The sequence below is a fragment of the Sinocyclocheilus grahami genome, unplaced genomic scaffold (assembly GCF_001515645.1).
Source record: "Sinocyclocheilus grahami isolate Dianchi unplaced genomic scaffold, SAMN03320097.WGS_v1.1 scaffold3.1, whole genome shotgun sequence".
Lineage (NCBI taxonomy): Eukaryota > Metazoa > Chordata > Actinopteri > Cypriniformes > Cyprinidae > Sinocyclocheilus > Sinocyclocheilus grahami.
In genome coordinates this window covers 7460680-7473318 of record NW_015505182.1, presented here as the reverse complement: position 1 = coordinate 7473318, position 12639 = coordinate 7460680, and the positions used below count along the sequence as shown (strand labels likewise).

Below are 12639 nucleotides of genomic sequence, written 5' to 3'. Positions count from 1 at the left end.
GCAGCAGCATGGTGGGACACGGGACTCGGGAAGGCGGGCGGTCTGCTGTAAATGGGTTGAGCTCTGAAAGCGCCGTCACACACGTGAGGCTCATGTGACTGGAGCTCGAGACGTGTCTGCAGTCACAGGGTTTATTTAACACGTACTTCAGATCCACCCACATACACTCATTTAACCAGCACCAGAGCCGACAAACGCCTCCTGCACCTCCACCTCACAACAACATCACTTCTGCGTCCTAGTTTTGAGACACCGTATCTGGAACCAAAACTAATTTATTCGAGGAAAACACATGTGGACTTTTATGAGAGAGTAACGGATCTGCTTTTTATTTTTATATATACGTATATATATATACATATATATATATTAATTAAATCTACCCTATTCTTACATCAGTAAGACATATTAATAGGGTAAAATGGAAAGGATTACCAGTGCTCAGCCTCCTCCAAGTATGGCCAAACACGCCTCGATGGATATCTCTGACATGCAAGGGTAAGTCAGTCTCCAGTTGTTGCGTATTTATGTCGCTGAAAGCTTTCCTGGGAGCTAGATCTCTTATTGGCTGTATTTTATTATATTTTATAGAATGGACTTTCCCATGTATGTGTATAAACCCCGGCGGGGAATGAAGCGCAGCGAGGACAGCAAGGTATGAAATGCGCAATTACGCACAAATATGATTGCGCACACTTTTACTTGCCACTTTTGTTTGATATAAGTCTCTTTTAGTGTTTTAAACAAGATGTATAATGCACTCTTTTAATTTCTGTAGTTTTGGTTTGTTATTGATGTTTTTTTGCATGAAAATTAATATAAAATTTTAATAACTAACCCCCAGGATACATACAAATTGCCTCACCGATTGATCGAGAAGAAAAGGAGAGACAGAATAAACGAGTGCATCGCCCAGTTGAAGGATTTGCTGCCCGAACACCTTAAACTCACTGTAAGTAATATGGGAGTGGATCGGCTCACCTCACTTTGTTGTAGTATAAAGCGCCACCTGCTTGTTGATCATGAATAAATCATTTTTGTCCTGCTTTTGGATTAGTCACCTGTAATGTGCTTGATATACATTTTTAATATATACAACCTGTAAACTTTCGGCACTCCATATAGTGAATCTGGCTTTAGTTAATTATTCACGTTAACAAAGCATGTTAGATTGTCATGTGGAATATCTGAATATTACTTGCACGCACACGTGCATGCACTGGTGAGCGGAGAGGAGTGTATCCGTTCCTTTTCCTCTCTGAGCCACTGCGGAGTGTGTTACATAAGAAAGATCAACATGCTTATCTGGGTTCTTCCTGTTTTAGACTCTGGGACACTTGGAGAAGGCTGTTGTGTTGGAGCTCACACTCAAGCATGTGAAAGCTCTTAACAACCTGCTGGAGCAGCAGCAACAGAAGATCTTTTCCTTGCAGAATGGAATGCAAATTGGTGAGTTTTCGATCATGCAAAAGGAGTGGCTTGGAATATCTGAATATTACTTGCACGCACACGTGCATGCACTGGTGAGCGGAGAGGAGTGTATCCGTTCCTTTTCCTCTCTGAGCCACTGCGGAGTGTGTTACATAAGAAAGATCAACATACTTATCTGGGTTCTTCCTGTTTTAGACTCTGGGACACTTGGAGAAGGCTGTTGTGTTGGAGCTCACACTCAAGCATGTGAAAGCTCTTAACAACCTGCTGGAGCAGCAGCAACAGAAGATCTTTTCCTTGCAGAATGGAATGCAAATTGGTGAGTTTTCGATCATGCAAAAGGAGTGGCACACTAAAAGTGTGACTGTGTCACAGGAAGTGGCCCTGCTGAACTTTTTACCTCCCCTCCCCATTCGTTTGTTTACGAATGCATTACAAAATAAAGAAATTGAGGCACGCTTGCACTACGCAGCGAATGATCTGGCCTACAGGACTGTTGTGAAGGAAAACGTTGGCATGGTTTCTAACTCTTATGGTTTTATTGCAGGTGAACAGGGCAACGGGCATTCAGAAAACAGCGAGGAGATGTTCCGTTCCGGGTTCCACTTGTGTGCAAAGGAGGTTCTTCAGTTCCTGGCCAATCAGGAAACAATGCGTGACCTGACGCCCGCTCACATAATCAACCACCTTCAAAAAGTGGCGTCTGAGTTCATTCAAAGCCCGCCAAGTCCTTGTCTAGACGAGCCCACTCCCAAAGCTCCAGAAATCAGGGAGAAACCGGCAAGCCCACAGCCAAAAGCGGCAGAGGGTCACGCTAAAAACTGTGTGCCCGTCATTCAAAGGACTTATCCCCATAGCAGTGAGCAAAGTGGGAGTGATACGGATACCGACAGTGGTTACGGGGGCGAGCTCGAGAAGCGTGAACTGAAAGCTCAACGGTCAGTCTACTACAGCAAAGACGCGGGAGATCTCAAGCACAACGGCAACATTAAAGAGGAGTTGGACGAGCCGCAGGCCAAGAGGCAGAGGTCCGACTCTTCAGAAGACGAATCTCTGTCAGGGCCAGACATAGTTGGTGGCCACAGCCCCTACATGAGTTTTTCTCCACACCAGCCCCTTTGCATGCCCTTCTACCTCTTTCCGCATGGAGCAGCCGCCGCATACTTGCCCATGCTGGAGAAGTGTTGGTACCCCGGAGCCATGCCCGTGTTGTACCAAGGCCTCGGCGGCTCCCCGGCAGGCATGTCCCCCGAGAAACTCCCCTCATCCCTAGTCATGTCCTCAAGAGTGGGCTCCCCCGTCACCACTCCGACCTCCATGGACTCTCCTGCGCTCCTGCAGGCCCTGAAACAAGTTCCCCCATTAAACCTGGAAACCAAAGACTGAGGACTCACTCTGGGGTCCGCGATAGCCCGCTCTCTGAATGTCTTGGTCTTGAGAGTGGACTTCCCTGCTGAATAAGCTCCCGAAGAGGGTTTGGTTGAAGGGGGCATGAAGGCAAAGTTCAAAGACGCACCCTCAAGTACGGCAAACAGCTGTTCTGATTCCTCTCAGACGTACGATGGCCTCCCTCCAAATGCAGAGATGCACATAGACTCTCACACACACTTATCAACTCCCTCCACAACCAGCAGACAAACACCCAGAGATGGAACGGTCCGCGTGGACACAGACGGGTAAAGGAGGCCTCGTGCACAGCACTGTGAAGAAGGTCAAAAATGAGGACAGTGAGCTCTGTCCTTGGGAGAAAAAGGACCTGGGGTTGGCGAACAGCTGCTCTTTGCACTTGCGCCGAATGTTTAAGTCGAAAACAATACAAAACAATAACCCAGAATGTGACGTGCAGATGGTCCCCCAACGACAAAGACTTTGCCCTTTGCACAAGCACCTTTTCATTTGTTGAATGTAAACGAAAAAGTCATTTTTGTAATAAAACATCACCCCTGTAGATGCTGCTTTTTTGGACATTTCTCTGTGCCGTGGATGCTTGCTCAGGAAGCTCCACTCTCTTCTGCTTCTGTGACTGCTTTAACCGATAAGAACCGTCCATTTAGACTAGAATGCTACCAAATAAACGTCTTTGCTTTGGATGACCTGAGTTTCCCCTGCATAAACGAGGACGCCATTGGCTCCCGAGACGTGACGCTCGTGTAAATACGGGAGTGATGTAATCACGGCTCCACTGTAGCTTTTGAGTTTGTCATCCATTCGTGCACGTAGGTGAAGTTGTTGTGAGGTAACTGCGTTGTGTAATTATTTTGTTTATACTACTTGTACATCTGTGTTTTTTTATACGTGACCCACACATACGTTCACAAGTTTTAGACAGCCGAGAGCTGTATGCCATGAGATTGTGTACATAGCTTTGGACCTAGACTCGATCTGCATCATGTTCTGTGATAATTTCTGGTCAAATTAGGACAGATCTTGGTTCATGCTGTTGCCTTTACCTGTTTAAAGCAGTAAACATGATGGCGGCTATCTACATTTTTAATCCTGGATTCTACATAGAAGCAAAATAAAGTGAATGTAATGTTAAAAACAATATATTAGTTTTGTATAGGAAGAGGTACTTACTTTTTATTTTGGGACCTAATTCTGTGATAATTTCTGGTCAAATTAGGACAGATCTTGGTTCATGCTGTTGCCTTTACCTGTTTAAAGCAGTAAACATGATGGCGGCTATCTACATTTTTAATCCTGGATTCTACATAGAAGCAAAATAAAGTGAATGTAATGTTAAAAACAATATATTAGTTTTGTATAGGAAGAGGTACTTACTTTTTATTTTGGGACCTAAGAGAAGGTTGCTTGATGTATATATTTTGTCTAAAAAAAGTATTGTTGACATACATTAAAGAAAAAGTATTAATAAAGTTTTTTTTTTCCTGTGGAAATCATGCCTGTCTGAGTCTGTGTTTGAGAGCTTGAACATGTTTAGCTGAAAAAACAACCTCGCTGTTTTCCCCATCACAGTCCGTCCTTATGTAACACTTACATAACCCATAAACTTGCTGTCTATGCACATCCTTTAGACAAACACTATGATAAGAGTCAGGTTACAAATATTCCAGCCTCACACCTCCTAACTAAAGTCCGTGCATTTTCGATAAGGTTTTGTGGCTCACTTTTTCTACAAAAAGACTTCGAACCCAAAGCAGAGAACATAATTGATTATTTGGACAGTCTTTGCAACTGCGTTACATTTCTTCGACGCATCACGTCCTCTTCTAATGCTCGCTAGCTGTTGAATTAGGTTAAGACTCCCCGCGTGTCTGGCTGTCACATGTAGAGCCACACGGCAGGCCGCGCTCACTGCACGAAGCATGGGCAGCCACATGCCACACCTCCAGCGCATCCAGCGCAGTCAGCACAATGCAACACATTCGCTACAATTACGGGACAACAGTATTATATGTTGTCTGTAAATGATTAATATCTATAAATATAATTAGTTAATATAATTACACAATAAATTGATATATTTTAGAGATATTAAGTATTCTTATCATTAGTATATTTGGTTGTAGCATATACTATACCAAAGCAGGGTGATAAAATTTAAATAGAAAGGTTTTTGTGTCTTAACTGATGTATGGAGCTCATGGATGAATGAATGAATGAAGGGAAATAAAGTGGCCATAGTACTCTTGGCTGTCATAAAGCATTATGCTTCGTTTCTAAAAACAAACAAACAAAAACAACTGTAATGGAAAAAATAAACACAGACACTGTTACAAAAGAACATCTGCGCTATATATAACACGTTTGATGTATTACTGATTAAATACAGTATGTTTGCCAAAAAAACAATATGTGAGTTTGCATGATAGACTGATGCAGCACGTTAAGGGCACATCTTTCTATTCTAAAGCTTTTAGCGCTCTCGCGTGGACTATCGTTGAACTGCAACGAATGTTAAATGCGTTTATACAAATTATAATTAAAGACGCTTTCTTTCTTTCTTTCTTGATCAAAAGGGTGCTTCTACTAAATACTGAGCAAAGAGTCTGAATACTTAGGACCATGTGATATTTCAGTTTTTCTTTTTTAATAAATCTGCAAAAATGTCAACAATTCTGTGTTTTTCTGTCAATATGGGGTGCTGTGTGTACATTAATGAGGGAAAAAATGAACTCAAATGATTTTAGCAAATGGCTGCAATATACCAAAGAGTGAAAAATTTAAGGGGGTCTGAATACTTTCCGTACCCACTGTATATATATATATATATATTATTTAGTATTACTGAATCAACCTAAATTTATTATACCAACATAACTAAGGACACCTCAGTTGTGGTACTGAAGGTGGGAGAGAATGCCTAAACTGGGGTTTGTAAATGAACTGCAGGGGGTTTGTGAGTTTAATGAAAAGCTAATAATTAATTAAATTCATAAAACCTAAAAGTCATTTAAAAACAATAAATCAAAATAACACATTTAGTAAAAAAAATCAAATATTGTATTTGTTTACCTGCATGTCATGTGACCATTAACATCTTAACTGTCACCTGTCCCCTCAGAGGGACGCCTAAGTTTACTTCACTATATTACAAATACATCCTCATCTAACCATGACAAACTGTATATCGTTGGAAAGGTCTAAGTTTTTTGTTACAAATGATATTGTGTACATTAATGAGGAAAAAAATGAACTTAAATGATGGCTGCAATATACCAAAGAGTGAAAAATTTAAGGGGGTCTGAATACTTTCCGTACCCACTGTGTGTATATATATATATATATATCTTGTACCATATTGATATAAAAATACAAAGAGTATAAAAACATACAGTACTGTATATTCCATTCATTGTGATGAACAACATGATGCGCATTAAACATTACAATAAATCAAGGTTTCCTAAACTGGGGTTTGTAAATGAACTGCAGGGGGTTTGTGAGTTTAATGAAAAGCTAATAATTAATTAAATCATAAAACCTAAATAAAGTCATTTAAAAACAATAAATCAATAAATCAAAATAACACATTTAGTAAAAAAATCAAATATTGTATTTGTTTACCTGCATGTCATGTGACCATTAACATCTTAACTGTCACCTGTCCCCTCAGAGGGACGCCTAAGTTTACTTCACTATATTACAAATACATCCTCATCTAACCATGACAAACTGTATATCGTTGGAAAGGTCTAAGTTTTTTGTTACAAATGATATAGGAACAGCAGTAGATTAATTTATGACAAGAGTGCACCTCAAAAAAATCTACATAACAGGCATTCTGCCTTTTCCCTATCACATCTGAGAAATCATCATAAATGATATATCAATTGAAAGCTTAAAACTGGGAGACTTTCTGACTGAATAAACAGTAGGCTATTTTAGAAAGGAACATTTCAAAGATGAAAAAGAGGAATTAGGGAGAATCAATGAACTATTATATGAATAATATGTAATCATGTAATCAATAAAAAGTTACTGTAGTCTGATTACACGTATTTTAAGATGTAATTTAATCTAAATACATAATCCAGATAACATGTAATCAGTTACTAGCCAGGTCTCTCTCTCTCTCTCTCTCTCTGTGTGTGTGTGTATATACCATATATATATATATATATATATATATATATATATATACACACACATAATGGTAAACACTTTGGGAGTTTTGAAGTACAAAAAAAGGCATGCCTGGAAACAACGCTGTTGTGACGCCAAACCCCCTCATGGAAGAAGAAAGCCATCTTGTTTACAACTATGAAAATGACACTGAACAAAACAAACTGTGACTGGCTGCTTTACGCTGCAATGCATTTATTTATTTGTTTGCTCGTTTTTATAAATAAACAAACAAAAATATTTGTGTAGATTTTGTAGTGAGTTCTAGGCAAACAATCCAACTGAAAATTTGCCTTATTTATTTGATTTTAAATGAGGACTTTCTTGTTATGCAATCAATGCAATTTATGTATGTATGTATGTATGTATGTATGTATGTATGTATGTATGTGTCTGTCTGTCTGTAGCACAGCAGCATGTCGCGAGTGCTGGCGGACTTTTATTATTTACGATTATTTCCGGCGCGGCGCGTTTATTGTGCGTCATTTGTTGTCACCTGACAACAGCGCCTCAGACGCTTCCTCTTTCTCCTCGATTCCTCTCCAGCAGGAACAGATCTGCCCCATCAGAGTTCGCTCATCCAGCAGCGCAGAGATGTTGGCCCTCATGCACCGGCTCCTGGACTGGTTCAGGTCGCTCTTCTGGAAAGAGGAGATGGAGCTAACGCTGGTGGGACTGCAGTACTCTGGAAAAACCACTTTTGTCAACGTGATTGCTGTAAGTCTGCTTTCATTCCTCACAGCTTGAACACTGCTGTCATGTCATTGCCAGGAGAACAGATGCTTTAAAACCTGTTTATGTGGTCTAGGCGTGATGTTTCCCATGGATTGCTTGACGTTTTAGCTTATATATGAAATATGAATTGCTAATATCTCCAGGTTTGAGGACTTTAATGACTTTTAGGGTGGATGAGATGCCACTGGTGTGTTTTAGTTCTCAAGTCGAATGTAATCAGTTTAATAAAACCTATATAATGTAATGTAATATGATGATCATCAAACACAAAATTTGATCATTTGGTATTATGAGTTTTCTTCGATGTTTATGTCAGTGCCAGATGTGTTTTTTGATTGCCTTCATAGATTGTTTTCAGCAATGATCACATAATAATCTTCCCTTTATGGATGCATCTGACTCAGAGCAGATGTCATTTATGAGAGTCATTTTTTTGTATTTTTGACAGGTCAGTGCTGGTTCATTGTGGTTTAGCATTTTTAGTATCTAAAGTTTCTCATTTGTATGCTTGGCACAATAATGGAATTGTGGAATCCACAGATTAACGTTTATATAAACCTCAGTGTGACCCATATTTCGAAAGGTCTCCGAGTACAGCAGCCTGGATCAGTTATTAGGCAAAGGTCCCAAGTGCAAGTGACCGTCCCAATGGGTGTTCTTGAATCACGAGAGTTGGTTGCCCTTTCGCCTCTCATAGATGCTTCTGCAATGCAGCACAAAGAGTTGACAAACCCAGAGCTTCTAACAACTCTACATCAGGGTTTGAAATAGAATTCAAAGGTGAAAAGTGAAACATCTCGCAGGTGTTTTTCTAGTTTCACTGAATGATTTATGGGACACTTTTTAGTTGTAACTTGCTTAAGAACTGTCACTCAGTATTTTTCCACTCATAAATGTAAATCAGTTAAGTTTGCATAGCTAATATATGCATGTATAATGTATGTTTTATGATTTGTAAACCGCAGACCACAAGAAATGAAGAAGTAGCACAAGAAATGCAGCAGAAATCTTCTTGATTGAATGCTTTGAAGATTTTCAAATGCAGATCAACATGCAGTTACATAGTTGACATTTTTAGGTGTTTTGTAATTTAGCTATGAAATTAGCTAAACTCTTGGATTTTTACAGTAGAGGAGATCCCACTCAATGATTTGGCTTCGTTATAATCATATTTTTAAAAGGAAGATCTTGGTTTTATCTAAAAAGGATTCATTTATTTGACATATTTTAAAATCCACATGGTTGAAAGAATCAATTATATTTTAATCTGTTGCACAATTTACTAAATTATGAAGCATGAAACCTTCTGGCTTGTTTTACCAAAAATTCACATTATTATTATTATTATTATTAAAACTCCCCGTGACTTGCTAGAGTGACCTGTTTGGATTCAAAAGTGGCATTTTAACATTGACTTCCTCTTGTGTGCTGTTATTTTGTGCAACATGAGACCATACGATTGTCTTTTTTATTAACTTTTGCAACTCTTCACATGCAGGTTTGTTTTATTTATGTGATTGAAATGATCGGCATGTTTCTTTTCCACTAGTCTGGTCAGTTCAATGAAGACATGATCCCTACAGTCGGCTTCAACATGAGGAAAGTCACCAAAGGCAATGTAACAATAAAAGTAAGTCTCATCTACACAGATCATACTTTTGCCTCAAGCATGGTTTTCTTGGATCCAGATATATAGACTCTTTAATGCAAGTTATATACATCACAAGTACAATGTTTCATTGCCAGTGCCTTCCATCATGTCTACTTGTCCTGTTTTTGCATAGATTTGGGACATAGGCGGGCAGCCACGGTTCAGGAGCATGTGGGAGCGATACTGTCGGGGCGTCAATGCCATTGTGTGAGTATAGCATCTGCTTTTTGTGCTCACAGAGACTTGCTTGCTTTATTTCATTGCCCTCTGGAGTACTTGATTCTGATCAGTCAGTGCCGTTGAGCGGTTAGATATTTTTGCATAATGACGATTAAAGTGCGTCTAGAAGCTAGATAAGAGAGAGAATTTATAATTGCATGCATTGCATTGTAGCTAAATATTGCTTGCTAGTAAGTCTGTAGAAAAAGGTAACTAAAATTGTAGATTAATAATAAATGAATATTCACTACTGTTCAAAAGTTTGGGGTTGATAATATATTTTGTTATGTAATCAATGCTGCATTTATTTGATCAAAAAATAGGAATATTGTATAATATTATTACAATTTAAATACAATTTTTTTCTTTTTGAATGTATTTTAAAATTGTAATTTATTTATTCCTGTGATGTTAAAGCTGAATTTTCAGCATCATTACTCCAGTCTTCAGTGTCACATGATCCTTCAGAAATCATTCTAATATGCTGATTTGCTGCTCAAGAAACATTTCTTATTATCAGTGTTGAAAAATGTTTTTGCTGCTTAATATTTTTTGGAAACTGTGATACATTTTTCATGATTCTTTGAATAAAAAGTTAAACCCCCCAGCTTTTTTTGTAACAATATAAATGCTTTTACTGTCACTTTTGTTTAATTTAATCCATCCTTGCTGAGTAAAAAGATAAAATTCTTGTTTGTTTAAAAAAAAAAGAAAATCTTACCCCAAACTTTTAAATGGTAGTGTATAATAAATAAATAGACATGGTTTCAGACAGTGTCCATTTTGTTGCTTTGTTTTCTGAGTTGTAATATGATATTTCTTAGCTCAAGATATAAACTATTATACAAGAAAACACAATAGTTGAATCAAATCAGAATTTCTGGTCCATTTATTTACTTCTTTGATAAGTAGCTGTGTAATAAGTGCTAGATTGTACAATCAACCAATCAACAAAATAAACCCCTTCATTGTGACATAGGACCACTCTGCTTCACGTTGAGATTCTGATCATCCTTTCAGGGTTTATTTTACGACTGGCTGACTGTAATTCATCCCTAAACTGAAGTTTTAGTGTTTACATTATCAACTACTGCATTAAAGACTCTGTTGGTGTTTTCAGGTATATGGTTGACGCTGCAGATCGTGAAAAGGTCGAAGCCTCGAGAAACGAGCTACACAACTTGTTAGACAAACCACAGCTGCAAGGCATTCCTGTAAGAAGAATTTATTACTGTAGCTGTAATTGTAATATTTATTACATTTCCCCTTGTGCTTTTAATAGAGGACTGTCCTATTTATTAATACTTTGTGCTGTTTTATTACTGCTGAATTTTGCAAAACAATAGAAAATCAAGCGTAGCCATCGCACCACACCTTTTCCAGATCCTTTCCCTGTGCTGTGTTGTATTTACCGAGCGTGACTAAGCATCTCTGCCGTCAGCTCCTGTGGTCCGAGATGTCCTCACTCACTGGGGGCATTATAGGTCTTATCTTCAGCAGAGAAAGCAGCACTGAGGAAACGGATCGCTCATTGATTATCTGTCTGTAGGGAGTGATGGGAATTTTGGCAGGGGCGTCCACTATTTGCTAAAGCGAACAATTTAAAAAGACAGCTTTAACACGATCTAATGTAGAACCAACACCCAATAACATAAATCTTGGAAGCAAATGTGTGAACCGTGTAGTTTAGACATAAAGAGGTTTAAGACAATTCGTTCTTTATCCCCCACAGGTACTTGTCCTTGGCAACAAAAGAGACCTCCCCAGCGCACTAGACGAGAAACAAATAATCGAAAAGATGTAAGACTTTTTTTTTACAGTTGGGTGACCACACCCAGATCTTTAGAAGGAGTTCATGTGAGGCTACTCTCAAAAAATGGCAAATGATTTTTGCTATTTTGTTTCCTTTTTCCACAGGAACCTGTCTGCCATTCAAGACAGAGAGATCTGCTGCTACTCCATTTCATGCAAAGAGAAAGACAATATAGGTGAGCGTTACTGCATTTTATACACATCCCAATATAAAACTGTGATGTTTGGTCAATTAAAACGTCCTAGCAATTGCATAGCATTAGGGATGTAACGATTACCGGTTTGACGATAAATCATGATAAAATTCCCCATGGTTAGTATTACCGTTTCATCTTTTAATTGTTATTAAAACCGTATTAGATTACCGTGATTTGAACAACTTGCGATAAATAAATACTGTCCAGCATAAAGCAGAGTTTTCAGTAACAGTCTCAAGTGCGCAGAGCATGCAGAGTAGTTTCATTTTGAGTGAAAACAGGGCAGAAAAGCTGGGAGGATTTAAAGGGGTCATATGATGAATATATGAATGAATTAATTATATGAATGTACCTCTGAAGGTTCTGACTGTCTTCAGAAACAATTCGATGGCATTTTGTTTTCATCTTCGCTCCACGTAATACCTAAAGGAAGTGTTTTAATCGCAATACTGCTTTGTCTACGGATGTTACGGAAAAAAGCTCTAATTCAGTTTTTCCGTAAGCGTCACCTGCTGTCAGAGAGTGGATTTAAAGAGACTTATATTTACATTCAGTCTGTGTGCGGTTTCTGTCTGGCCAAAAACGGACCGAATTTGCATGCCCTGTTGTAAACTTTGACCGGTTGATGAAAAACAAGCTTATGTGGATTTTACACATTTAAACAATTCAGATAAGTTATCTAGAATTATTTATGGAGCAGATAAAATACATATAATCATTTATTAATCAATTATCATTTCGACTTATATCTTTTCTTTATTTAAAGGCTGAAATGTGAGGTTTACCTTTTTATGAAACTTTTTCAAAACTTTTACATTAGATATTTCAACATGCTATTAAACTGTTGTCAGTCAAGTTTTCATTTAAAATCCGAACATCATTGGTAATGTTATTGTTTTAGTGATTATGCAAAACAAAAAGTCATTTTATTTGTTGTTTGTTGATTTTAAATATAAAACTTGGTGAAGTGATTTGTGTCGGTACTTTTTTAACATCTCCAGCACATTT

The 12639-nt window shown here is 38.3% G+C and overlaps 2 protein-coding genes and 1 long non-coding RNA gene across 3 annotated transcripts in view; 2 read left to right on the top strand and 1 right to left on the bottom strand.

The window, feature by feature from the left end:
• The first annotated feature begins 98 nt into the window (after positions 1-98).
• Positions 99-3377, top strand: LOC107577974 (class E basic helix-loop-helix protein 40-like). The gene is made up of 5 exons (XM_016264022.1): positions 99-498; positions 592-655; positions 845-952; positions 1326-1449; positions 1979-3377. The coding sequence occupies exons 1-5, from the start codon at positions 422-424 to the stop codon at positions 2815-2817; spliced, it is 1212 nt and encodes a 403-aa protein (XP_016119508.1). The 5' UTR covers positions 99-421; the 3' UTR covers positions 2818-3377.
• Positions 3378-3826: 449 nt separating this feature from the next.
• Positions 3827-4259, bottom strand: LOC107578157 (uncharacterized). Its single transcript, XR_001608322.1, has 2 exons — positions 4228-4259; positions 3827-4023 (listed from the first exon to the last, which is right to left on the bottom strand). It is a non-coding gene; the product is annotated as an uncharacterized lncRNA (long non-coding RNA).
• Positions 4260-7548: 3289 nt separating this feature from the next.
• Positions 7549-12639, top strand: part of LOC107577661 (ADP-ribosylation factor-like protein 8B) — a 9404-nt gene continuing 4313 nt past the window's right edge. Inside the window, exons 1-6 of the mRNA XM_016263741.1 lie at positions 7549-7734; positions 9302-9382; positions 9537-9610; positions 10743-10836; positions 11355-11422; positions 11540-11610. Coding sequence (XP_016119227.1) covers positions 7612-7734; positions 9302-9382; positions 9537-9610; positions 10743-10836; positions 11355-11422; positions 11540-11610 — 511 coding nt within the window. The 5' untranslated portion in view covers positions 7549-7611. The remainder of the gene's footprint in view (positions 7735-9301; positions 9383-9536; positions 9611-10742; positions 10837-11354; positions 11423-11539; positions 11611-12639) is intronic.

Excerpts from the sequence above, each read along its gene's own strand:
- LOC107577974 (XM_016264022.1), top strand. The coding sequence starts at position 422 with ATGGAAAGGATTACCAGTGCTCAGCCTCCTCCAAGTATGGCCAAACAC. Across the intron at positions 499-591 it reads GATATCTCTGACATGCAAGG|AATGGACTTTCCCATGTATG; the intron begins GTAAGTCAGTCT and ends TATATTTTATAG. Across the intron at positions 656-844 it reads AGCGCAGCGAGGACAGCAAG|GATACATACAAATTGCCTCA; the intron begins GTATGAAATGCG and ends ACTAACCCCCAG.